This window comes from Strigops habroptila, chromosome 10 (assembly GCF_004027225.2).
Source record: "Strigops habroptila isolate Jane chromosome 10, bStrHab1.2.pri, whole genome shotgun sequence".
NCBI classification, from domain to species: domain Eukaryota; kingdom Metazoa; phylum Chordata; class Aves; order Psittaciformes; family Psittacidae; genus Strigops; species Strigops habroptila.
Window position 1 is genome coordinate 25783764 of NC_046359.1, and position 27683 is coordinate 25811446.

At 37.2% G+C, this 27683-nt stretch overlaps 1 protein-coding gene across 4 annotated transcripts in view; it reads right to left on the bottom strand.

Annotated features, from left to right (window-relative positions):
- Nucleotides 1–27683, bottom strand: part of KIF6 (kinesin family member 6) — a 148972-nt gene that overhangs the window by 25107 nt on the left and 96182 nt on the right. For all 4 annotated transcript variants that reach the window (XM_030500054.1, XM_030500053.1, XM_030500056.1 and 1 more), the window contains exons 15-16: nucleotides 23297–23352; nucleotides 4795–4845 (exon numbers count right to left, since the gene is read on the bottom strand). In XM_030500054.1, coding sequence (XP_030355914.1) covers nucleotides 4795–4845; nucleotides 23297–23352 — 107 coding nt within the window. The remainder of the gene's footprint in view (nucleotides 1–4794; nucleotides 4846–23296; nucleotides 23353–27683) is intronic.

The window sequence follows — 27683 nt, forward strand, 5'->3', positions numbered from 1 at the left end:
GAAATACGGGATTTTTCAAAGGAAGTTTTCTCAAAGAACTTGAGAACAGCTCTTTGAATAACAGCAGAAATATAAAATCATATTTCTAAAATGGAAGTTGTAAAACCATAGAAAACAATATATTTTTTTCTTTATAGAATGTTGATAAAACCGGGCCTTAATGCTGAAATCAGTATAAAGGATGCAGATTCTTTACAAAGACCTATTATTTGTTACCTTTACCGATGTTAGTTTGGACTTTTTTTTTCTTTTTTTTTTTTTTGTTTTTCAAATAGCTCTTCAGAAGCAATGGATTTGGACAGAAAGAGATTAATTTGCTCCCAACAAACCTTCCCAGAAGCAGAAAAGTTTTGCCATCTCTGGACGTTTTCAGGAGAATCCCAAAACAACAGATAGGTGCTACTAGCCCAGGATTCAAAACTTACATATATAGAGAAGGGAGGCTCATGGAGAACAAGGTGAATAAGAAAAATATTTGAAATGGAAAGCCGCAAAACTACATTTCAACTAAACTGATTCAGTAACTGCAATTACCAGTAACGAGGGGCATGCTGTGCTGAAGATGCTGCACCACTGGCCACAGACTCTACTATGGTTAATTTAGAAAACACATTTCACACTGCATATAATCAGTGACCTTCTGTGCATGATGCTTTGTCAGGATGTGTTTGAAGCTCACTGAACAGCCTGAAGGATTTGCAGATTTACTAAACATTTCTGCTGATACGGACAGATCAGTCAGGAGTATGTTCAAGAATCCTCCCTAACTTCCAGAGCTGACCCAACAGAAGCCTCTACTCAAGATGAAGATGTAGTTGAATAGGCAAAACTGTGCAAGTATCAGTACAGTCCAGGGATCGGTGTTGGGACCGGTCCTGTTCAACATCTTTGCCGGCGACATGGACAGTGGGATTGAGTGCGCCCTCAGCAAGTTTACTGACTACACCAAGCTGTGTGGTTCGGTTAATATGCTGGAGGGAAGGGATGCCATCCAGAGGGACCTTGACACGCTTGTGAGGTGGGCCGATGCCAACCTTATGAAGTTTAACCAAGCCAAGTGTAAGGTCCTACACCTGGGTCGGGGCAATCCCAGGCACTGCTACAGCTTGGGCGGAGAAAAGATTCAGAGCAGCCCTGTGGAGAAGGACTTGGGGGTGTTGGTTGACGAGAAGCTTAACATGAGCCGGCAGTGTGTGCTTGCAGCCCAGAAAGCCAACCGTATCCTGGGCTGCATCAAAAGCAGCGTGACCAGCAGGTCAAAGGAGGTGATCCTGCCCCTCTACTCTGCTCTCGTGAGACCTCACTTGGAGTGCTGTGTACAGTTCTGGTGTCCTCAACATAAAAAGGACATCGAGCTGTTGAAGCAAGTCCAGAGGGCCAAGAGGATGATACAGGGGCTGGAGCACCTCCCGTATGAAGACAGGCTGAGAGAGTTGGGGCTGTTCAGCCTGGAGAAGAGAAGGCTGCGTGGAGACCTCATAGCAACCTTCCAGTATCTGAAGGGGGTCTATAAGGATGCTGGGGAAGGACTCTTCCTTAGGGACTGTAGTGGTAGGACAAGGGGTAATGGGTTCAAACTTAATCAGGGGAAGTTTAGATTAGATATAAGGAAAAAGTTCTTTACAGTGAGGGTGGTGAAGCACTGGAATGGGTTGCCCAGGGAGGTTGTGGATGCTCCATCCCTGGTGGTGTTCAAGGCCAGGCTGGACAGAGCCCTGGGCCACATGGTTTAGTGCGACGTGTCCCTGCCCATGGCAGGGGGTTTGGAACTAGATGATCTTAAGGTCCTTTCCAACCCTTACTATTCTATGATTCTACGATTCTTATGGAAAGCTATTGCACAAAACGTGCTTTTGCTAGTATGACTGCATCTTCCCATTACAATATGTCATATGATTTCCTATGGCATAAAGCAGGTCTAAATTAGGATTAAGTCTTCCCCCAGTGATGGTGAATAATGTTGCATTAGCCTGACTGTCTGTTTGTAATCATGTTCTATCAATGCCAAACTGGAATAAGGCAATGAAGAATCAGGTCCTTTATTTTACAGAAATGCTTGTTTAAAGCATCTTATGGTAATGCTTGATTAGAATCATACAAACCATATCTTTTCTTCTATTGGAAACCCCAGGGAAAGCTTTTCTTTCCACTATTTTATTCCATCTTTTCCACTCAGAGGTATGATGGTGACCTAAAGTTTTTGCTCTGTCAGTACTTCAACACTGGTCTTCTTACAATTAATGAAGATGAAAGTCACTGAGAGTTAATCCTTGAAATTTTACACCAAGTATTCAATGTTTGTGTACTGAAAAACATGGAGCACTGTCTTGCTCCAATGAAACCTTCCATCTATTTGTGTCCATTGTTAACTCCCAGCATATGGAGTTTTAAAAGAGATAGCTAACAACAATGGGCTAAACAGTGGAGCTTTCCTTCAATAAGAAATCCACATCTTAAGCACAGCCAGGAGGGAAACAGATCTACACTGTTTAAAATCCAACTAGAATAGCTGCTTAAAGAGTTTAAACCATAAAAAGCTTTAAGTTAAGGGAAAAAAAAAAAGAAAAAAATTAAAAAGGCAGCTGGAAGATGTTAACTTGTTTTCTAATTGAAACAATGGTGTGTTTTATTTCATGTTGGGATTTCAACAGACTCTTAATTAGGCTTTTTACCATGCAGTTTTCATTTAAAAATATCTTGCTGACATTCTGGTCATCAAGAAGATCCTGGGAGACTTGACACCTGTTACTCCTTGGAAGAACATTTATCCAAAAAGGCAGGCAGGCAAATAATACTCCCCAGCTCTCAGAATAAATATTAAGTTAAAATATCCAGAGTATTTAAAAGAATAACGAAAGGGGAAAAAAAGTCTGGAAAATACTTTGTGAGGTCCAGACTTAGTGATGATAAGTAGATAGCAATGCTCAAAACAAAAGGGAAAAACACATGAGTTGCCTGCTATGTTGTGGAATACTAATACAATATTTACAATGTGAATGTGTAGCTGGTAAAGTCACTACTATGTTGTTTCCTAAGGATATGAAAAAAAGATGCTTACCTATTTCATGAAAAGCAGCTTAAATAGTTATTGAAAACAGCATTTGCAACAAAATTTTCTATATAGTAAGAAATCAGTATACAAGACCATGTTATCAGGCAGAATGAGACATACAATCAGAATACATCATTTTTTGAAACATTGAATAAGGAATTGTCACGAATAGCATTGCTATGATTTGTCTTGATGTAACTTCTTAAAGTGGCATAAAATTAGTAAATAGTATTAAAACCTGGAGTGAATTAAAGAAAGAATTCCATTTTATACTGAAAATATCACTTTTAGATTGAACTTCAGATAATTAGACTAAAATAGAATAGAACAGAACAGTTGGACATGACCTACAACAAACATCCAGTCCAGCTGCCTGATCACTTCAGGGCTGCATAAAAGTTATAGTATGTTATTAAGGGCATTGTCCAAATGCTTCTTAAATATTGCCAGGCTTGGGGCACCAAACACTTCTTGAGGAAGCCTGTTCCAGTGTTTGACCACCTTCTTGGTAAAGAAATGTTTCCTAATATCAAGTCTGAACCTTCCCTGATTCAGCTTTAAATCATTCCTATGTGCCCTGTCACTGGATGCAGGAAGATCAGCACCTCCTTTACTTCCCCTTCTCATACTCACAAAAATAACTTCAGTTTGACTCCTGGGCTTTATTGACATGGACAGCATTAATTTTAAATGCTGATTTTAAAATAAAATAATAACATCATCAACAGAGCTTGAGATGCATGGCTAAATTAGAAAGAGAAAGGGGAAACTATTTTTTGCTATGCTGCTGTAAATTATTTTCCTGACTTTAGAGAGAGAAGAAAGCCCCCAAATTTTCTTTCTCTCATTAAGAAACAAATACTGTTCACTGTATTACATATATACAGAAATAAAACCATCGACTGCAATCTGGTCTGAGTTAGTTCCATTTTTTATGTGAAGAAGGTCCATGAAGGCACATTTTGGGAATCTTTTATGGATTTAAAGTGAGGGGGGCTTAAACTGTTATTGCCCGAGTAGTTTTCTGTCACATTTTAGATGAAATTTACTGTCCCATAAGTGAAATTCTCATACGAACACTCCTAGGCTGTTTCAGTACAAAGTCAGTGGAGTCATCTTAAAGCATCTTAAACCAAATTTGGATGACTTTACACTTATGTGAACAACTTACATAGAGAGTTTCAGCTTCACAGCTGTGTCAACAAAAACGGCAAGAAATAAGTTCTGAACGTCTATAACTAGATGCAAAAGAAATGACCTGTATATGCCTTCGGTCTTTCTTGGAATGAGAAAAATTAAAAAGAATGTTAGACAGATTGTGGCAACATGGATAGAAGCTCAGTCTCAGGACAAATCAATGTCTGTTAATTGGAATTCAAATTAGACTCATCAGAAAGCGAAAAAACCCACAACAAAACAACCGAAAAACTAAAACTGAGGTGAGCTTACATGTCTCTGTTATTATTTTGGCCACTGTGAAAAGAAAGCAAGCCAATACCAAATCCCCAAAACCGTAAGACTTTTGCATTATTTTTCATACCACACATAACATTAGATGCCTTTTGATCCAGATTTCTGGCAAATTTCACAGAGTCCATGTTCTTTATGGTATGGACTGTTGTAGAAATATTGTGGCAAAAACTGTCATAGAAAAAACAACCTGCTTCACAAGCAGACTCAGGCCTGGGAGAAAGCTTGAGGCCCTGCTGTAACCTATTGCATATGAAATGTTTTACTCTTACCTAGAGCTGCCTTCTGAATGCGCCTCTGGGTTATCTTTCCTTTCAGATTGTCTATAAAAGACACAAAGTGCAGACAGTTAGAATTCAAAATGTCAGTAATCAATGAAGTCATTGCTTATCTCCCATCATTTGAAAACCCCTGTGCTGCTGGTCAATTTAAGTGGATTTTTGTGATCCACAGGACAAGTAGTTTTCTGAGTTCTTTCCTTCTTGCTATTTCAAGTAAACAAGTAGGCACAATTTGGCTCTACATATCCTAAGATTTAAATTTATCCAGTAAGAAAGACTGAAAATGAAGCTATTTATTGTCAAGCACTTTTACAGGATAATGATCTCCTCCTGCTAAATACAAAAGAAGTCCAAGTGAGGCTAGAAGACATACAGAATTCCAAGTATTTGTTCAAACAGACTTATAGGCGCTAGCAGTGGAAATGAGATATTAGGTCATTCAGTCCACCTCTTTGCCAGTGAAGAATTGGTTCCCTACAGTCCATTTTTTCCTGTTTGTACAGCTCAGTTTTAAATATCCCATGTGCTAGATCTTCTGCAAGTTCTACTCCTTAACACAACTCACTGTCTAGATGTCACTGGTCTTCAATGGAAATTTTTCTTTAATTTCATTATCTCATTATTCCTAGTTAGGCTCCCATGCCCCATAAAATTCACCTTTACCCTCCTTTTATTAATTTCCTCCTTGATCTATGACACTGTCCCAGTTCACCAATTATTTCAAACTGTAATTAGATTACCACATGGGAAGCCATTATTCATAGATATTAATGGAACCAATAAAGGAAAAACATAACCCTAAATGTGCAATTGCAGCAGTATATGTGTTTGGAGGGAGGATGGGATTATGCCTTTCAAGTATTCAAATTAAAACAATGTCTAAGCAGAGACTTGTTCATAATCTTTACTAAACTGTACATCTGGATACCATGGAAAAGAAAAAAAAAAAAAAAGCACTACTGGATTAACTTTTTTCCCCCAGATCTGTGATTATGTATATTATATTAGCATGCATTCTGAATTAAAAATATCCTTTTTGCTTACAAGTGAAGACTTTAGACTAAACTAATCAGAGCAAATTAAGCCATTAAAAGCTGCCAAATACTTTACTGGAAAATGTGAAAAACCATTTAAATTCACAGGTCATAAGAATTAAACTGTTCCATGAGCACCAAAGAAATTAATGAAAAATTAATTTTTTTTCATGAGTACCATGAAATTAAACTTCTTTGGGAATTATGAGAATAATTCTTAAGTATTTAGCATTTTGAAAAGGTATTGTATGCAATACATTGCAGTATAACAGCAGTTTCATTGTTTTGAATGCTTTTATAAACCAAACCAAACCAAAACCCTACCTAGTCCTTCTCTATAAAACAGAAATTGCAGATTCCTTGTTTGCTGCAATAGAATTTTCATTCTTTTCAATTATTTCTATTTTAACCAATGAATTCTTCTGTACTCAAAAGTTATCTGTAAAATTAAGGAAAGCCTTCCGCTACTAAGAAACAGGCTAAGTGAAATAACTAACCTTATCTACCCCAGCTATTGCAAATAAATCCTCCATCTCAGCTGTACTAACAGTCAACTGAAAAACCTATTCAGTTAAGTAAGCTCCTGATTTCTGTAACTACAGACAAAACCCCCTTGATTAATAATTTTTACCAGTTAAATGATCAACACTTACGCTATTTGTGCTTTGAAATCTTTGTAAAGAAACTCACTTGATGTCAACACTCCGCAAAATTTGATAAAATATACCATTTTTTTCCTCAAATTGCTTTCGCTATTCTGGATACTTAGATCCTTGCATTCTATTGTACTATATCATACAGGGTGATGTTATTAACTCAATATTGAGCCATGAGACAGTTATGAAACAATTTGTAGTAGTCTTGAGATTCACCTCAATGGACTACCATTACTTTAGGTATCTCAGAAAACCATCTACTTATCTTCATGCAAGGGCTCATGTGAGCTGCAAAAGGCAACGCCACTGTCATTTGAAAACGTGGTTCTAGTAGTGAGAACATGCTGTTCATCAAGAGCCAACTGAAAATAAAGGTGTCATACGAGTTCTCAATCCTGTCGATAAATAATTTTAGTAGCATTATTTCTCTTTCTTTAACCTTACTAGAAACAGATCATCAGCAATCTAAACAGTTTGCATTTCAAGTGGCAAGTGGTTTTGCAATTTCAAGAGGTCAACAAAAAAAAGGCAAGCTAAACAAGTCAGTGAAAGTAAGATCAAAGAGATAGATAATAGCTTGCAATCAATACTAATATGTGGAAACACAAGAATATGAGGACTGGTCTTTAAATTATTACAGCCAAGAGGCCTGACTTTCAGTTACCTAGAATAACTTTCAGTACAGCTGGGACAGAGAGCACAAGAGGCTGCAGAAGCCCTACTTTTATTGTCAGCTTTGTTAGGCCAGCCAACAGTGTGGAACTCTCCCAGATGCTCCTTCCTCCCCTCATTCTAGCCTTCTTACAGTTCTGCTCCATCCATGATATAGACCATGATGATGTAAGAAATCTAGCCTTTCTTATATTTGGCAGCTTTATGAAAGAATGAGAAGTTGGAACCAGACCACCTGTAATCAGAAAGGAACCAAAGAAAACCTCCTTCGGCTTGAAAAATAAAAATCCAGTCTTACCATTCTTATAGCAAAAAAGTTTTGTTTTTCTTCTATGAATAGAAATAGAAAGGTGACATTCATCCAATTCACACAGTCCAAACTGCCTTTTCAGGGCAGCAAAACCTGAACTTCATTTCATACAAAACTTCCTGGAGGAGAAACTGTAATCGTATTATGGGAAAAGTAGTCCAAACAGGAATTCTGGTTCAGAGAACATAATGGTATCATGAGGCACCTGACTAATTCCATACCAAGACTTAGCCAGATATGATTTAATATTTCAATTTGTTTTAATCCAATTTTAAATTTGACAGTTTATTTAGATTTCCTTTGGGAAAAAAAAAATGTTTTCATGTAGAAACTCTAATTTTTGACAAAACCTTAACATTTTCTGTGCATGTTTTTGATTAAAGTAATCTTGTTCTGTTTTCATTACAAATACTTGTGGGAGACAATGAATGTTTCTGACCTGCTCTACTACTGCTTCTGAGAACTCCATCACCCCAATGCAAGGCTTGAAGTTCACAAGTGACAGAAGCAGGGGATGATTCCAGTACTGTTGCCTGCACAGACCTTCCCATATAAACAAATGGAAGATTCCAGTGTTTAGTACTGCCAGTTCTACAACCATCATAAACACAAATATTTACCCAAAGGAATATGAAGAATCACATTCTGATCAAAAAACTCCATGTCTTCTGATTCCAACAGTGTAAAGTTGTGGACAAGGTAATACTTAAATGTGGTTTGCAAAAATTGAATTTAAGACTTGGAGAACAACTCTCAACGTATGGCTAATTATGTTTTCTGAAGTTTCACCAAACAAGGAGCTAAAAATAGGTCTGCAGCTGATACCAAACAATTTTTTTCCAGTGGAATCATTCTTTGTTTGAAGATAACAGTCCCAGTAAAATGCTGAATGCTGCAACTCCACATGTTTTGGCAAAAAAGTAGTTTTTGGGAATTTAAGAATTCACTCAGCATGCAGCCAGCTGTCATTAAGACTGTGATAAATCTGTTGGTTTTGGCCTGGGTTTCTGGACACATGTACCATCCAGAGGTATGGAAAAGAGATGAACTGGTAACACTGAACTTCAGCTTTGTGACAGGAGACAAAAGCAAGTAGGGAAATGGAGAAGACAAAATGGAATAGAGAAGTCTAATTAAGACTGATGTAAAGCAGAGGAAAGTATACATATGTTGACTAAATATGACAGAATCCATAACTTTAATAACATAGCTGTCCTTCAGCTTCTTGTCTTCCAGACTATTTCAAGGAGCTGAGTTTATTACAGACAACGAATACTTTGACAATACTGCATATGCTTCAGGGCAATACAAAAGTGAGTATGTTACAATTAAAAAAGAATATTTACAAAAGTATTTTGAGATTTTTGAGTCTATATTACAGGTTTTAAAGCTTCTATGATGTTTTATCAGACCTTCCATATAATACTATTATAAGGATAAAAATGCTGGACAAGCTAAGAGTACACATACAACCTTAACTCCCTCCCTTTGAGAATATTTGTTGTTACTGTTGTGGATAGACCTTTAACTTCATGCAGGGTCTCTTCTGACTTCATAATCGACAGGCTGAAGCATTTGTCAATGACCTCTCATCTCATTATTTTTGATACTTTTCTATTATTTTACATTTTCCAAGCCTGTGTTTAGCTTAAGAAGTCCTTCCTTCCAGGAGATCCTGAAAGCTTCACACCTCAACTAGGATGCTGTATCTATGAGTCAGATAAGGAGTCCTGCTGAATGAGCACAAATTAAACCTGTATATGTGGCAATCAATCACCGAGATAGGCTTTTAGAGACAAAGAAGAGGGTAATCACGTAACTTCCATGGGCCTTGTAGAGATATATCTTTAACTGAGCTTGAGGTCACAGTTGTAACAGCTTACAAAGGATTTCTGAAAGTAGGAGACATTGAGCTCAAATGGAGATATTCGAATGGAGAAATTTCTCAAATGGAGTATATTCAGAGATAGTTATTGAAAATCTTACTAGATGTGTTAGACACTATTGAAAATCTGGTGCTGAAATTATATGAGAAAAAACCTATGATAAAAAGTATCTGACAAGAAAAGTCATGGAACAAAAAAATAACGTTCTGTTTTAACTTAAAATCCTGCAGCACTAAGAGCAGCCAAACTGTTCAGCCTTTCTCTGACACAGAGAGATATCTGGGGCAAATTCTGACTCTTCTTTGAAACCTTCATTCTTCTCCAATGGCAAAATCATTTCAGCCGGCTCTATCAGGACAATATCCAGATGCAAAGTAATCTGTACCAGTAACCTGGCTCAATGCTGCTTCCCAGGAGGGAAGACAGGCTCAGAACTAGATGCACAATCCTGACTTCCACACCAAATCCACAGCTGCAAACCACAGCTTAAACTCAGCACATGCACAAACAAGGACATTTTTCCCAACATGCTCTCATTCTTTGAAGTTCAAATATCACAGATTCAAATACATACATTTTACTATGCTGTAGATTACTGCACATTTTGAGATTACTATTTAAAGCATCTGTCAGGGCATGTTCCCTTCCTTGCCATACTCAGATGAGATGATAACAGTTTCTATTGACATATTTAATACCTTTAAGCAGGGTCAAATTTACAGACAGCTGTCTCATAAGAAAGCTTATGAGACAGCAGTCTCTGCCACTTATTGCTATAGGATGACTGTATTTTACTTCACTGATTATTCCTTGAGCTACTTGATATAGCCCTCTAAACTCTGTCCCCATTTCTATGCATTTATTTCTAACCTCCATGTTAAGTCTCCTCCCCATTTCCCACATCTTGTTAGTTCTGGACAGATTACATCATACTTTTTTTCTCACAAGATGGTTACTTACACTTTCTGGTTGATGGGCATTCCTGTAACTGTTCATTGTTTGGCCTGCATTTCCACAGCACCCTTTATCCCACATTTTTTTTCTAATAGCCTTTTATACATTCTTGCTTCTACAGAAGAAAATGCTTTGATAGGGGTACAGAGCAAAACTGTAGAGAAAATTTATTTCTCTGGTGACAGCATTCTGGACATCTCTCTTCCTCTAAGTACAGACTCTCATTGACTGCATAGGCCTTAATTGTTGAGGTATTCCCCAAGATCCCATTTATCCAAATGAGGGAAATGCTAGCATGTACCACCGCTCCCATTCACACAAAGACACAGGACTACTTTCTGTAGAAAGTAGAGGATGGGAAGGGGCTAGTGCAAACAAATTCCTAACAGTCCACATAGGCAATACTGGAATATCTAGGATAACCAACAGCACTAAGGGATCTGGACTGCAGTTCAACATCTCCTTGAAACTGGAACTCAGAACCTGGATGCTTTCTGAATTTAGAAACAAATGGACAGACTTTATTCTATTGTCCCAAGGTTGGTTGTCACTACTCAGCTGTTTTTTGTTAAGTTGGACTCAATGCTGCCCAGGCTGTTTTAGCCAAGTATGGATCTTTAGTAGCAAGCACACTCCAAGAGAATTCAGCAGAAGTACACAGTATTTCTGGTTTCTCAGTGGGTAGGAGATAGGCAGCTCAGTCAGTAAAATAGTCCTTCTGTATGCACTAGAAAAGGCAGTTTGAAGGCAGTTTGCTGTATTTCAGGACTTAAAGTGAACAGGGTTATTTTTGGTGTGAGGTTTTTTTTTTGGTTGGTTTTTTTTTTTTTTTCTCCCTAGGTCTCTCTCCTAAATTTAGGTGCCTAAATTTCAGTTAAACTAGATCTTAGATGCCAGAGTACTATTTTAGGTACTGTCCAAAGTTAACAAATATTCTGTGTATCTATCTTCTTTTCATATGCTGGAAAAAAAGACAGAAATTATGCACATCTGGAAACTGTTGCTTTGTTGTTTATCACATCTATTTGTTCATGAATTAAATATTAAGCTGACCCAAAAAGCATGGCTGAAAAGCAATGCCATATGGATAAGGAATCATAATCTGTGAGTTTACTGCTCTTGATGCTCATATGACTAAATGCAGCTTATCTCTTGATTGTTTCTGAGAAATTAAAGAGCAAGAATAAGGAAAAGGAAGTCAGAGCAACAGCTTTGTATGCAGTTCCTATTTTGTATATTAAATGTTCAAATTTAAGAAGCTTAAAATATAAATATATAGGGTCTTAAAGCACAAATAGGCGAAGTAAAAGCCAAGTTTTCTGGTAATAATACAATGGTCTCAGTTAGTATTTTAAACAGAGAGTGAACATATCCAAGTATAAGATGGACATGGTTCTGTTCTGTTCTAATACTGCCTTCACAGCTTTAGTAGAAATTTTTGCTATTTCTATGCAACAATTTGATGTTGTTTCATTTTGTGATACTTCTTCTGGCCAGGACTGCCCAACAGAAAATTAAGCATAGAGTTCCAGGCCTCATTATATCCTTCAGTTCCACATTTTAGGATTTTGCTCTTACTCAAGAAATTGCCTCTGAATGGAGCTCATATTGCTATGTGACTTTCAGACAGATGCAACATACTTAGACTGATGTTAGGAATCTGTCAGATATGACACAAAATTAAAAATCAAACAAATCATAAAAAAAATCATGGTGCTGTATCTGCTTAGATATGCTACCATCTTTTGAGGGCATGTCAAGGTTTCAGGATGACAGAAACAAGGTCAGAGTGAGAATGGGTGTATGACTTATATTTTTTATGCTCATTTACTTGTAGCATGTATACCAAGCCTTTAAGAAATGGTTTTTTAAGTGTTAGACACATATTAGCGTCCCAGTAGAATCTGAAATATCTGCCTGTAAAGATAGGTATTTCTTTAGTAATATATTTACTGTTAACAGTAATATATTTACTGTTGTGGATAAGCCTAAGTCTGCTTCTTGAACTGCTCAGCAACTTAAAACACAACCTGATTCTAAATAAAATGGCATAATCATGTCATCAGCTCTGAACAGTCATCTTCCCTTAGCCTTAACTAAAGTGCATGAGAACATCTTCACAATAGAGCTGTTCTCTGTTGATTGCACTCCTTTTGCAATATTCACTACCAGCTGTGGTGACATCACTTGTCCTACATGATTTAAGAATTAGTTTGATTAGAAATAAGCAGCTACTATATTTTAGTACATGTAAGTATGTCTGCCTATACTGCAACTCTGCATGAATGCTGTACAGATGTGTAAATGAACCACAGGATCCTATGAAAAACAAATTTCTATTTCTGTACTCATGAAGGGGTTTTGTTCTTTAACAGTGATACTCTGAAAAAGCTAAGGTCTAGATCTTAAGTTTGATTCCAATCTAAGTTTGATTCTTCACTCATAAAATCTCCTGCCATCTAGTACTAAAGACAAACATGATCAAGGAAAACATTTTGTACAAAAGACTGTAGGATTTTAAAAAAGCTCTATAATATAGCATTAACTGTTATCTAGCATCTTTTCTTTAAAAGAACAAATTGAATAGACTGACTTAAAAACTTATTAGTCTAATAAAACAGAAAAATGCAGTGTATAAATCCAGCAATGACTACCTTTTTTCACTCTGTAGACAGCCTACAAGCAGAAAGTCTGTTCCTGTGAGGTACTTTTCCAAGCTTATAGTCATGGCAGTTCATAGCTTGATATAATCCAATAAGCCTGGTCCCTTTGCTTTAGTTATCTATCTAGTGAAAACCTTAGGTAAAAAGTGTTTACTTGGTTTCTTCCTGAGCATAACTAGTTCCCCTGAAAATACTTCTTTTTCTAAAGAACAGAACATCGTTTGTAATAATTAGAAAATGAAAATGTTTCTTACACATGTAGATTGCAACACAGATCCAAAGAAAACATTAACATCTTGGGCCTGGAGTGACTGTTCCACTAATAAGGTTCCTCTGTTTAAAGAATAGCACATCAGGGGAGCATAACTGAGCGGTTCAAATGAATTCATTCAGTTTGGTATTTTCTGAATAAGTCATTTGACAAATGGTGTTTTCTCATTCTAAGGACCCATTCAGCCTATGCACAGTCACCCAGCAGCATTGCCTATTGTTTGAAAGTAAAAACAAACATATGTAAGCTACTCTGAAACAATGGACAATATTTAGCATTGGCATAAACATATGCATTGCTCCCGGAAGCCAAAAGACTTGTACCTTCCAAAATAAGTTTCCTGAGTGCTGCTGCAAAGATGATTTTATATTACCGAAGATGGTATCCTCTTCTTATAGGGAGGAGCAGAAAAAGGAGAAAGGCTGCCAGAAAGCTGCTAGGGTTGCCTGGTTGTCTTGTCAGTCTCATCTCTAACAGAGCAGGGGAGGCAAATCCTACTCCAGCTAAGGACTGACAGACATAGCAATGAGATCTTTCCTTCTGTCTTCTCTGAATTACTCAAGCATGACCTATGATGGAGCAGTAGCTGGAAAGACAACTGTTACAGCTGCCATCAATCTAGGTGTACCCCACAAGTAAGGCAAGAGTTAGACGTACTATGTTTCCATTTCCTACAGTAAGTATAGCAAAGACGGATTGTCTCTCCCGATTTCAGAAAAGCATAGTGATGCTTTACAGGCTATTATAATAGAGTTTATATTCTTGTCTGGTTTTCCTCCTTGTTTGCACATCTCACTGCCAGCTTTCTGGAGACTCTCATTCAGCTAAACGTACTACATTATTATTCATTGCCTAATCATAGGGTGTTAAGAATTAAACTAAGCAAATGTAACTACTCCAACGCAATGTGAGCCTTGCTCACGTTGCCGTCACTTCTGAGATTCTAAGCAAGAATTCTCATGTAAATAAAAAAAAAGGATTTGTGGATTACAATCAAGGCAGTTAATTGGTTACTCTGACTCATGAACACTGGAGAAACAAAAAATTCATTAACATGAACCTTTCACTGAATTGCTAGCAAGAAAGAAAAATACATTCCTGTCACTCTGCTTTCTATTACAAGCCAACTGGCTGCTCCTAGAACAAGAAAATAGTTGTGGAAACTTTCGTCACAGCGCTAAGTCTGCCCAAGATGGTGGCAACCAGTTACCATTTTGCAGCTATCTGTCAGGCCCGTGTGAGATGCCCAACATCTGTTCTGCATTACAGCACCTTGACAGAGATCTTATGAAAGATGCTGTGAGAGATCACAGCATTTTTATATTGTGCTCTACAGATCCCTGGCTAAATTGAGCCACAGAAACCATGCCTGAAGTGAATTGGGCATTGTTAGAAAAAGAACCTTAACTGAATCAGGGTGAAAGTTAGTTATATTTCATCATGGAAAGAAGAAAATGATTTAAAATGGAAGGAGTTGTAACCAAGCAAAAAAATAAGATGTAGCATCCTGCAAAGCAAAGTAAATAACATTTCTAACAAAGGACAAACTGCAGTTGGTTAAGAAAATAAAATCTGCAGAAACTCAGCTGCTTTTCCATGTTTTCAGATTCATGCTTCCAAAATTCAAAATGTAACATTTAAAAAACAGATTCCAAAACTGCAGTCACAATGGCATGATGATTAGATATTTATCCAAAACAAACATGCATAGGAACTATGTTTTTTCAGCATTAGCTTGCAAAACAATTGGGCCAAGAAATTAAGGAGAAAGAATCTGAAGACTGTGTCAGCCATGCTAAATGGCTTCAGCTTTAACAGCTACTGCTATTTTTGGTACACACATAAACATGCCTCCTTTATTACAAAACTGCTTTGAAACTGACCTGGAGATCAGAAACAGACCGGGGCTTCTAGGCACTGGGCCACATTGAACAACATCCCAGCTGGGAAATTACATCTAGGGGACTGTTTGTCCCATGGCCTGTTTCTTCTGTTTTTCTCACAGATGGCTGCAGGTTTTGCAGAGCTAATGTGCTTTGTTTTGTTAGTCATAACTGACACCTCTTATGAATAAACAGCATAGTTACATACCTGAGATTAAACATGGTAGAAATACCACTTGTGTTCCTTTTTCTGATACAACTGTTGTGTCCTGAGACCAAGACTGACTCTCTGCTAAGTAGCAGAGAACACCTGCAACATGCAGACAGCTTCCCAGGAAAGAAGAAATCAGTGGTGACTAAGTGTATCAAGGCTTTATTTTTATTTATATATATCCCAGTGCTGGAACAGAAGTGGTGAAACAGCAGGCTTTTTTTCAGAAAGCTTCCAGTCTACACTGATGTGAACTTGCCAAATCTCCTACTTCTGATGGTAAACTACTGCTTGTTCAAGACCACTGATTTGGCTGTTCATCTGGAACTTCTCAGGTACTGAGGAGTCCAGCTAGGGTAGCAGCTGCCAGGCAGCCAGAAATCCTGGACACATAAATCATTGTACATGCAGAATGCATGCAGTGACACTGAGCAGGCTTAGTACAAGTCATCTGGGCACACAGTACATTTGACACCTGCAGAACGTGTTGGATGGGTTGCCCAGCATGTGCTGCATGAGTGTCCCGTTGGCACATAGTCAGCATATCCTGAGCATGTTAGATGCACTGCAATGCTCAATTTCTGTCTATGAGGGAAATCTGGGATCCTTAGTTTTTTAATGCCAAGAATTGGTGAATATGATAATGCTTGGTTCTCAGGGAGCTTTCCACATCAAGAATGGACTCTTATCAGAGAACAAGATAAATAGCAAAGAGCAAATTCTCTTGCTGCTCTTGCAAGTTGTCTTCCATGACACAGAAACCAATGTAATGTTTAAAAGCAGTATACAATACTTCCATAGGGTGAAACACTTGTTTGTGAAATAAGAAAAAGCACTTGAAAGACCACATCATACCTGTAGTATCATTCCTGAAGATCAGGAATGAGAAAACTTTTAAAGGTAACCACCTTTTAAATAGAGGACAGTCCTAAAGCGGCTGGTTGAGTGCACAATGGATTGCTCCCAACATCAGAAGGCGGCTGAGCAGCCTCAATGGCATAAAACTTTTGAATGCAGTTAAAGGTGGCAGCTTCAAAGACCTCAAAGGTGGATTATATAGCAATAAATTTCACTATATAAATGATACTATTTGTTTAAAAGAATTACTACTATGTCTAATGATTGTTGCCCTTCATCAACTAAAACAACCATACAGCCAAATGTGGAAATCTTTTCAGAATTTTCTTTTCAATCCTTACACAAGTAGAACTCAAAATGACCTCAGCTAAATTTTTCTTTAGTGAGGATTTCTTTAGTGAGGATTTCAAGATTTCAAATTCCATGGGCTTTAAAGGTCTCTGCTGAGAACAGTAATTCATGCTAAGCTACCTGAAGAATGAAATGTGGAATGATATTATTGAGTTATCTATTCATTAAATCTGCACACTGAATTCATTTATTTCTGAGTTGTTTGCATCTCATTTGAACCAGATTTGCCTGTGGAATGTAACCTTTCTTCTCGGAGTTTCTCAATCCCTTTTTAAATCCAATCTTGCCATTTTTCTTCTGCGCTAGTTGTTTCCAGTAAAATTCATTTCCAGTAAAATTCACTGAGCATATAAGATATATACACAGATATAAGTCTGTGTAAGTACTTGATGCTTTCTGGAATTAAACTAGAACAGCGAATTATACTAATCAGAAGCTATGAAATCTCAATGTTTTTCTCCATAAAAGAATAAGTATCTCAGAATATTACACTGAAGAATGGAATGCATTTCAAAGCACAATAATTCCTCCCTTATTACAACCTCACTTTACTCATGGGTAAAACAATGTCCAGTAAGCTAATATCTCTGACTCCGAACACTTATTTTAATATAAAATCAATAAATACTACCACCAACTAGTATTGAGCTTTAAGAAAGCTACATGTTGATGTTGATGAAGTTTCTTTTCATATAGCAAATCATCACAGAATTTTCATTTCATTTAGGTTTCATGTAAAGCATGGAATTTTTCAACAGAAAAATTCTATCTATCTTCCTAAGTACACGTACTTTTTCAGCCAAAGGTTTACAAATACTTTTTTCTCATGCATGACTTCCCTCAATTCTTTCAATTCATATAATTATGGTCCCAACATCATCCTTGATATTCTAGTTCTTAGCTGATTCTCTTTTTTCAAAGTGATTTATTGACTGCATGTGAAGCTAAAACAATACAGATGTGCAACGTAGTCAATAGAGTGCTCTGCTTGGAAAACATCATCTTATTTAACTTCTTATCTATGCAAAAAGGTTGCTATCAGTTCCCTTCATAAAATTGCGTGGGTATAAAGAAAAACCTTGCACAAAATATTCTTACTTGGGAGTTTAAAAGTAGGTCTACTTGGCTTATCTCCACGGGGAAGGAGAGTGATCGTAATAGAATAATTTTTTATGTATACATACATAGAGTCTTGGACATAGGGAAAAAGGTAATTATAAATTCAGGTTTTACATTATGTAGCTTGTGATTAGGTTTAACATCTACTTTGCGTTCACAGAGATGACAGTGCAAGGTACAAGGCAGTGAACCAAACTCAGTATTATCCTTGAACACTGTGATGTCTTGTTCTCACTCCAGTCATCACCATTTCAGTGTAGCACTCCATTAACTGTGATACATTTGGAAAATTATTTGAATAATTTTCAAGCAAATTAAATGAAGACTCTTCAATAATCTTGCTTTGAAATACTAGGACATGCCCTCACTAACGATTATAATTGGCTTTGGTATCCTATGATCTTGTGCACTAAAATCAAAGCTTGAAACGAGGCAGAGCAGTGCAACATCTCAGCATTCCTGTGGGTATAGTGGCATCATCAACATCCACCCACCTACCCCTTTTCATTCCAAGAGTGTCTGTTTCCTCACACAGTTATTACTCCCACATGAGTTTGCCCTTCCTCTCCCAGCTTCAATCATAATGTTAGCTGATTTCTGGAAAGACTAAAACCAACAGCTGCTTCCCTTTGGGCATTAAATACCATTTAGTATGTTTTCTTTTTCCTTTAGGAAAAAACTAAACCTAATAGTGGCATAAATACCTCAAAATAGACAGGCATTTATAGAGATGAATTGGAAATCTTTACTAATCTTAAATGCATCTAACACATAGCACATTTTTGTATATAGGCAACTTCTTTAGTCAGTACATTCTGACAATATATCAGATTAATTTACACAGAAAACAGTATTATTAATTCCCCCAACTCTAACTTGCTGTGTGATCAATTTAGTAGCAGTTGGGCTTTTTTGTTGCTATTTAATGCTTTGCAGTTTGTTCAGATGTAGATATATTCTCCTTACTGTCAGAATCCTTACACACAGAATGTTCTTGGTAATGGTGTAAAACCACCTTGTCGGTAACAGCGTCCTAGAAATCGAACTCCTGCTAACCCTGATAAGGAGAGAAGTTTTGACTTCAGAGGTTTTGTCTTTGTTTCTCACCATCCAGCTCTATTTCAATTGGCAATAAATTAAATTGATTTTCTCCAACTTGATTTTGTTTTGCCTGTGATGGTAATTGGTAACTGATCTCCCCATCTTTATCTCGACCCACAAGCTTTTTCTTTCTTTCTCCCCTTCGTCTGCTGAGGAAGAGAAGAGAGCAGCTTGATAGGTGCCTGGCAGCCAGCTAAGGTCAACCCATCACAATGTGCTAGCCACAATTACTCAATTTTTTGCAAGAAGAAATTCTACACCATCACTATTCCGAAAACAAACCCTTGGCTTCAGCATCAAATTTTCTTCCTTAAGTCTTTTTCAGTAATACTAAAAGGATATATAGTTCCTCTCAGAGACCCTCGCTCTTTGGAAATGATACAATACAATAACAGTTGCAGTGGCACAGCATGTTTTTTCACAAGAAAATAACACTTTTTTTTTTTTCCTTACTCAGTGTAATACACATTTTTAAAGTTCTTAATGTTGGACTAGAAATGCAAAAATTTACTTGTACGTCAGTGCTGGCCCACTTTCCACTTCTATGCTGGTTACAGAGTTCTCATTAGTTCCCTGACCTGAAAGTTCTTTCTTTCCAGTTTTACTGTTGGTTTTCTGTATTTGCCTTTTAAAGTCTAGTCCTTGGGTACATTCTCCAGTCATATGTAAACAATTCTGAGTAGTTCACTCAAACCAATCCAGACATGGCTGCATGTTTAATCCACACTTTGTTTCTCCACCTTTTGATGGTGTATTTATGCAGTATACTGACTTTCAAAAAGCGCCCCTCAGTGCTTGCACCAAAGCTCTCTGCTCCTTTATTTGTGCCTATGCAGAGGTTTGTGTGATATCACAGCAAACAGGATCACTAAAATCTGGCTTAGACCTGGCTTAGAAACACGTCTGTCTTTTTCTTCTTAATTTTTTTGTGTAAAGAAAAAAAAAGGCAATTTTCATCCTACAATAAAATTCACCTTCTTATTTCTAGGACATCATTATGAAAAGTAAGCGTAATGAAAAAACTAAGACATACATATTATTTTCCATAAAAATAAAATAAAAATCTCTGCATTCTCTGCAGTGCTATTCAACATAAAAGGAGATAGAATCCAGGAACATGTAGTATAGTAGCAAAGAGGCATGTTAGCCACAATGTCTCATTTCTGGTATCATAGTCACTCTACACTTAAACTCCAGCTTACATCAAGACATTGTTTTCCTTAATCTTCTTCTGTAAATAATAACATCAGCAAAAGCCTACCATGAAAATCTTACTGCAAATTCCTTTTTCCAGCCCGAACTTCCTGACGTTTTTGAAATGCTAGTGTAATTGAGAAGTGGTTGGAATATTTTGTGTATTTTTCACTGCAAAACAGTAGTATTTCCAAAATCATAACGAAAGGATATTTATGACATGAAAGTTACAGCCAACTGTTATGTTACTATCTCAAAATATAATCGGACTCTGTGAAATGAGCTCTATGGCCTCTGTGGTGCATATTTTTATACTATTAAGGGTAGCTTAGAAATAACAGGAAGTTATATTGATGGGATCTGTTCTTGATTGTGCACAACAAGACAGCCAGGAATGCTTAAGGAAACCGAAACAACAATAAAACTGAATGAAAGATCTAGTTGCAGGCCGCAGATGACTCTTCTTTCTCCTACCACATTTTCAGTAATAATTTGGCAGGTTAGTAACCTTACTTAGCATCTTTAATGGTCTTCTGAGTATGCGTGCTATGATAAGACAAACTTAACTGAAAAATCATTTCAGGCTGCTAAACTATATAAACTAGCGTAATTGCATTGAATAAGCCAGAAAGTGTCATACTGGATGCAAAGACTTAATAGCTGTCAGAGAGGGGCTAACAGGTAGATTTATTAACAACTATGATCAAAAGAAGGTTGGATATGAGAATTCTCAATTTGAAAACACTTTTAACTGCTCTTTACATACCAAAACAAATCCAAAATGTGTAATTTCATGCAATTTTTTTTTTTTTTTGAACAATGGAGATTCTTTAAGCAGCTTTTCAACATTCACGTGGACTACAAGCTATTACAGTTTTCTATAGGAGGCATATAAGCATTGTCAAGTTCAGTGCACTACTACTGATTTGTTGTACAGCTGCTTGTTTTGTTCAAGGATCAGTTTGGGTTTTTAGGTTACATACAGATATGAATATGCACTCAGATTTTTGTATTTTTCATGTTCCCCAGATATACTTCACACTTTCATTTCTAACACTGAAGAACTTCACTAAAACAAAATCTTAAACCAGAAGCTTTTAATTGCAGCAAAATCCATACTCTACTGCACTATAATGATTATAAGTTTTGTCTAACTTACTGGGGCAAAACCCACAGTGGTTCAGTGCAAACCAAGGAATTCTTTTAGGTTTTGCTGGGATCCATGGAAACAGCCTTGAGGGGCTACTTTACATTGCTTTGTCACATTATTTCTGAGAGCTGGCACAGTAGACTGTTGCAAATCTCAAGGGACACACAAATCTTGTCCCAGCATGACTCTACAAGTGGTAGCTTCAGGACTGGCATGTGTGCCACCACTTATTGTACGTTCTCCCACATCCTCCAAATGTTTATTCTCCCCCTAGATATTTGCGACAGATATAAGGTGTATGTAAGGCTCCTGTCTTCCAGCAGCACAGTTGCAGCCCCAGGCACTGAGAAAGATGTGCTTGTGTGTGGCTGCTTATTGCTGGTGTTCTCTATGGCTGCTCCAAAAAGGATTTTAACTTCAGCAAGAGAAAGAAATTTGAGACTCAGTGCTGACTTTGGCTCTATCTCATTTAGGCTTATCACAGACAGGTAAATCTAGGAGATAGAAGGAAATCAGGACAATGTGGACTTCAAGATGGCAGCAGAGAAAAAGAGGTTATATCCTGATATGACAGCTCATGTTCACCTGTGCAGACTGCTGCCTAAAAGCTGCAGGCATTATTTATCTTGGAGATGCTTCCCATCACTTGGCATTGCCTTCCACAGTAGGTTTAAACTGGTTTACGAAGTTTACCAAGGGAAAAAGCCTACTTGTCGGGATTTAAAAGAGCTTACATGAACACTGGAGAGACCCATAGTTGCAAGAAGGATACTGAAATTGTACTAGCATGGGCCAACCTATGGATATCCATGAGCAAGTTCTGTACTGACACTTATGTTCTGGCCAGTCTGAAGGAGAAAAAGGAGCCAACTGAGAGAAGTCAATTCTGATTCAAGTGTCATGTCTTAATAGAAATAAGTGCTGCAGCAAGGCTCAGCACTTGATGTCTCTGGTTCTGGATCCCTTCCAAACATTCTTTGTGTTGTGGTTTGAAAACACTGTGCCAACATGTTTGAGGCTTTCCACATAGCTGACATAACTTTAAATATAGTGCAAAATATCTCCAAGCATCTTGTGGTGTAGCCGAAGGTGTTTGGGAGGGGAATCTGGCAGTAGCTACCATTCACGACCACAGAGAATATAATCATGGCTATGGTGAAACTACAGAGCACTTGTCAGGAGTGCCTTGAGACTTTTGTCCTTTCCCAGAAGTCAGTTGATGTTATAAAACAAGAACTGATGAAAATGAGTTCATTGTCCATGTTGGTGCCACCCAAAGAGGAAGGAAGCAGAAACTAAAAGCAAGGTCTATACCACTGGACCAGGATGCCAGATTAACTTCGAATCTAGTCCCTTGCAGCCTGTATTTGGAAGCTTGAAGAGACTTAGTTCACCTGAATGTGTGCATATAGGAGGATTTGATCTCCAGGGACTTCAGGAATAGAGGACAAAACTGCATTTCACATCTGATAGAGAACCTAGATAGCCAATTTCTAGGAAAGAAGCTACAGGCTTGGAATCAACAGAACTCAGAAATCAATGAGGAATATATCAAATGCTGCTAGGAGGATCAGATAAGACCTAGCTTGGAGTTCCATGTATATATAGGAGATTTTTGGCTCTGAACAATCTGAAACTGGAAGACAAGCACATGCTGTTTGGGCATTAAAGCAAAAAATGACAAAAAACCCCAGCAAGCTGAGGCACTCCTCAGAATTGTTCTAATTAATATGCACAAAGAAAACGCAGAGAAGCAATTCAATAATTCAGCAATGAAATCTTCTTTATCAGAAGCTATATAAATTTATAGATAAGTTCAATCCTTTATAGATAAAACAATCCTTAATCCATAGATATCACAATTTGAAATTATGTTTTTGGATCCTTTTATCCCAAAATAAAACTCAGAAACCCCAGTATTAATAGCTTAACTTCTCCTTTTGATAGATTTCAAAGATCCTGTCAAGTAAAGAAGGGAGCTAATTTTTACATTATGGTATTTGAAATAACCAAAACTGGTACATAAAATGATTACTGGTACCATCAGCTAACAATTACCTTATTAGAAATCTCAGTAATAGATTGACTCTTTTCTCGTAGAAACTATAATCTCTTCCCATATCCTCTGAATTCTGCGATTTCATCAGCTAAAAGGTAAACTGAAGTTAAAATGTACTCACTTATTTTATTTCTCACTTCATTCAATTTTTCTCCAAGGCATTTAGCTTCAGCAAACCTGTCAATGCAAGCATAATGATACAGAATTACTCTAAAGAACAACTAGTCAAACTAGTTGTTCACAATAAAATACAGAATTACTCAGGACTACTTTTTGATTTTTAAGTAGAACTAATTGGAAAAAGAATTCTATCAGAAAAGATTGTTTGGTCTAAAAGAAACTATTTCTGAAAGAAACCATGCAACAAATAGGTTTACTAGATAGACAAAACAAACTTACTTGACTTCTTGAGTTTCAAGAATTATGTTATTTCAATTCTAACAATTGGATTCTCTTAAATATTCACATTACACTAAAATATTAATTTTAATATGCTACATTGTTTGCAACATTTTAACATACAGCTATATAAAAGTAAAACAAAAATAAATCCACGTCAAAACAAAATTTTTGAAAGTATTAGAACTTCTGCGCACCAAGAATTTTCAAATTTCAGCCTGTAACTTGCATGTTGCTCATGACCACTGTTTGTGCTGTGTGAAAATGTACATCTCAGTCACTAAGAAATGTCTCAAACAGGAATATGGGGAAGTGTGACAAAACTACATTATTCTGTTTTCCTATAGATAGTCCCTACCTACAGCAGTCCTTATCTATCTATGACATGAAATTCTGAATTGTTACTTGGTTGTATACCAGTTGAACCTTGCTGAATGTGGAGGCAGAACTGTAATACTTAGCTGTTAAGCAAACCTTCAGATGAACTGGAAGATTCTTGGTCTAGCCAAAGTAACTGAGGAAATAAAAAATCGTATTTCTGTCTAATTCAAATAATGACAAAACACAGTATAGAAATATGACCTTCCCCTGGAGAGGTGGAGTTTGGAAAGTTGCCCCTTCTCAATTAGTCCATTTCCCTGTAAAACTTGTACAACTTAGAATTTCAGGTGCCTGTATTCGTATCTGCTCATGAACATTTTGCTTTCAAGGCTGAATTTAATATGGTTAAATGGCTGAAGATAGAGGTTTCCTCAGCACTTACGTTTCTCACATACAGAAGGCAGAAGCCTCTGAAGCATCTGTGAGACTTTTATGCAAGTCTTTTTCACTGGTGTTAACTTAGAGCAACCAAGTAGGCCAATCCAAGTGAGGATTATTTAAAGATCAAAGGGAAACACCCCAAAGCACCTCTCTCTTTCTCTCCTTCAGCTCCTATGAGCCAAATACTAAGTTCATCAATTACTTAGTAATTCCTGAGGCAAATCTCCTGTTGAATATTGACTATGATTCGTGTTCACAGAGAGATTTAGCTGGACAAGTTGAAGCCAGCCATCTATCCAGCCCTTATTCATAGGTTATTCCTAACAGCTGAATTGGCCATTCATCTGTTTCTCAAACACCACAGTTTATAAACTAGCACAACAACAGAAACTAAAATTGGCATTAATTTATGACAGTCCAACAAATTCCATCTGTGACTATGAATCATAGTCAAACAAAATAACCTGACAAACACTTAGGATTTGACACTAATATTAAAAGAGAAAAAACCGTTTCTGACACTCCTCTAATAAAAAGGTGATATTATCTAGCATAAAGGTGATATTGCTACGAATAGTGATGACTGAACAATTATACTGTTAGCTGAAAAGAGTTCATGTGTATTACCTGCAAGATAAATATTCTATTATTAAAGCCCAGAGTGAATTTAGCCACTAATTTAGTGTTTTTGCAAAGATTTAACTCTGAATGCAAATGCCAGTAATCAAAAAAACAAAAAAAAGCATTTGGAAAAAAATCTCTAACACACAACGTAAACCAAGACAAACTCAGGCTGTCTAATAAGAGAATGTAGACATGTAGTGAATTACACGAATATTCACTCATTTTTAATTATTAGTAATCACAACAAATGACCTAAGTGAAACTCATCCTTTCCACGAAACTCATGCATAGTTACTGAAAAAAATCAGCTAGCTGCTAGATAGCTGAAACACAGAAAGCAAGGAAAGAAGAAAGTGGTAGAAATTAATGGAGAACAACAAAAAGGAAACTAGATTTACATCATATCTGTAAGCTCAGTAGAATTTTACTACTGGAAATATTGACTAGGATAGGATTTAAAAGCTTCATGCAGTATGCAATATTAGATCAGAGTGGCTCAGCTGGGAAGATTTCTCGGTAGTGTATTTCACCTGAAAATGAGATACATTTTTCTCCTCAAAGAAATAATGCTAAGAGAGCACAGAACTGAGAAATAGGATATGATTAAGTACTCTGGAAGTCAAGTATAGGAACTCCAACCTGCAGAAATCTGATTCTGTCTGGGCATAAACACCTTTTTTTTTTTAAGCAGGACAGCATTTCTTAATGTACAGAAGAAAAATGAAAAAGAATTGCTTTGTATTAACTGCAAACTAAGCTGTAGAAGATCACCTTACAAAGCCACTTCCCATAGGTAACTGTCCTAATGGGATAACTTGAATCAATTGTCTTTCACTTGAACAGTAAGTCAGTAAATGAGCTTCAGAGAGAAACTATCCTTAAGTATATAAGCTTCCCCGCTTTTTAAAGCCAGAGATGGTACTGAGTTACAGTACTGAGGTATTACCCCTATAAAGAGCTCTGAAGTAGCAGGTGAAAATTTTTATGTCTAAACCAGTGTTTCTCTTATATATGTTTTTTAAAACTAGACAAATGCATTTCAGTATTTGATTTAATCAACCAATTATACACAGGTTACTACAGGAAAAAAAAAGTATATTGCATATATATGACTATGTATATTCACATCTATATGAATAATGTCACAGCCCAAGCAACAGTTTGGGCTGTGGAAGAGGCTCACTGACAGTTCAGTATGTAGTAATTATAAGAATGATATAATACGTACTTGAAGTCTTACAGAGACTGTAAGAGCTGGGGCTCTTGAGGTAATAGGAACAAGCGGAAAACACCAGTGTGCCTCAAAGGAATTAAGGGTGACCAGCAGGTTGAAGGAGGAGATTCTGCCCCTCTACACTAGTTCCATGAGACCCCAGCTGAAGCACTGCGTTCAGCTCTGAGGCCCTCAACATAAGAAAGATGTGGACCTGTTGGAGCAAGTCCACAGCAGGGGCATGAAGATGATTAGAGGTCTGGAGCACCCTTCCTTTGAAGACAGGCTGAGAGAGTTGGGGTTGTTCACCCTGGAGAAGAGATGGCTCCAGGGAGATCTTATTGTGGCCCTTCAGTACTTAAAGGGGGCTTATAAGAAAGATGGGGACAAACTTTTTGGCAGGGCCTGTTGTGATAGGACAAGAGGTAATGGTTTTAAACTAAAAGAGGGGAGATTCAGACCAGATATAATGAAATTTTTTACAATGAGGTTGGTGAAACACTGGAACAGGTTGCCCAGAGAGGTATATGCCCCAGTCCTTGGAAACATTCAAGGCCAGGTTGGATAGGGCTCTGAGCAACCTGATCTAGTGGAAGGTGTCCCTGCTCATTGCAGGGGGGTTGGACTAGATGACGTTTAAAGGTCCCTTTAAACTCAAACTCTTCTATGATTTTATGATAATTAGCAAGCCAAGAAAACCTACCCAAAATACCCAAAGGAAAAAATAAGACAACTAAAAATAAGTAATTTGTGAACCAAAAACTGTTTGTGGTATGACAGAAGTGGTTATGCAACTATAAACAAAATTATTAACATGAGAGGCCTACATGTAAGGGAAAGTTATGGTAACTTTTAAACATGTGGTGTCCACACACTTCTTCCTGTGCAATTTGAACACTGGCTGGGTAACAGAGCTTTTGTGTAACTAGTAGTTCAGAGGCTGCATTCCAAATTACAGACTGGACTTGATATAAATCCATTTTAATGAGCTCAGTAAACTTGGAGCTATAGGCATCTTTGCTAAAAATGACTGCAAATAGCAGGGGAAAGCTGTCTTGCACCAGGGTAACAACATTCACGTTAGCACTGATTTCAGCAACCAGCTGATGCATTTAGGGGTTACCCAAGGCATTAGCCTGAATCTCTTTGTTCTTTAGGGAAAGCAAATCTGGCATCCAACTTTGTGTGTTCTGCCCATCTCTATTACATGTTCTGAAACCAGAAGGAAATACTGGTTTGCTTCATAGTAATAACAGACAGACAAAATATGGAAGAATTGTGATTAACTAGAGGATATGCAGGACATGGCTCAGAACTGTATTCCTCCCATTATCATGCTGTGACCACGAAGTGTTCTGCTGCATAGACAGCAATGCCAGAAATGACTGCACTGCAATCATTTATGCAGTTGATGATTATCTGACACATTGATCAGACGAAAGGCATTACTAAACATTCAATTTACTTGGATAAATTCTTACCTACATCCAATACGTTCACAATTTGTATT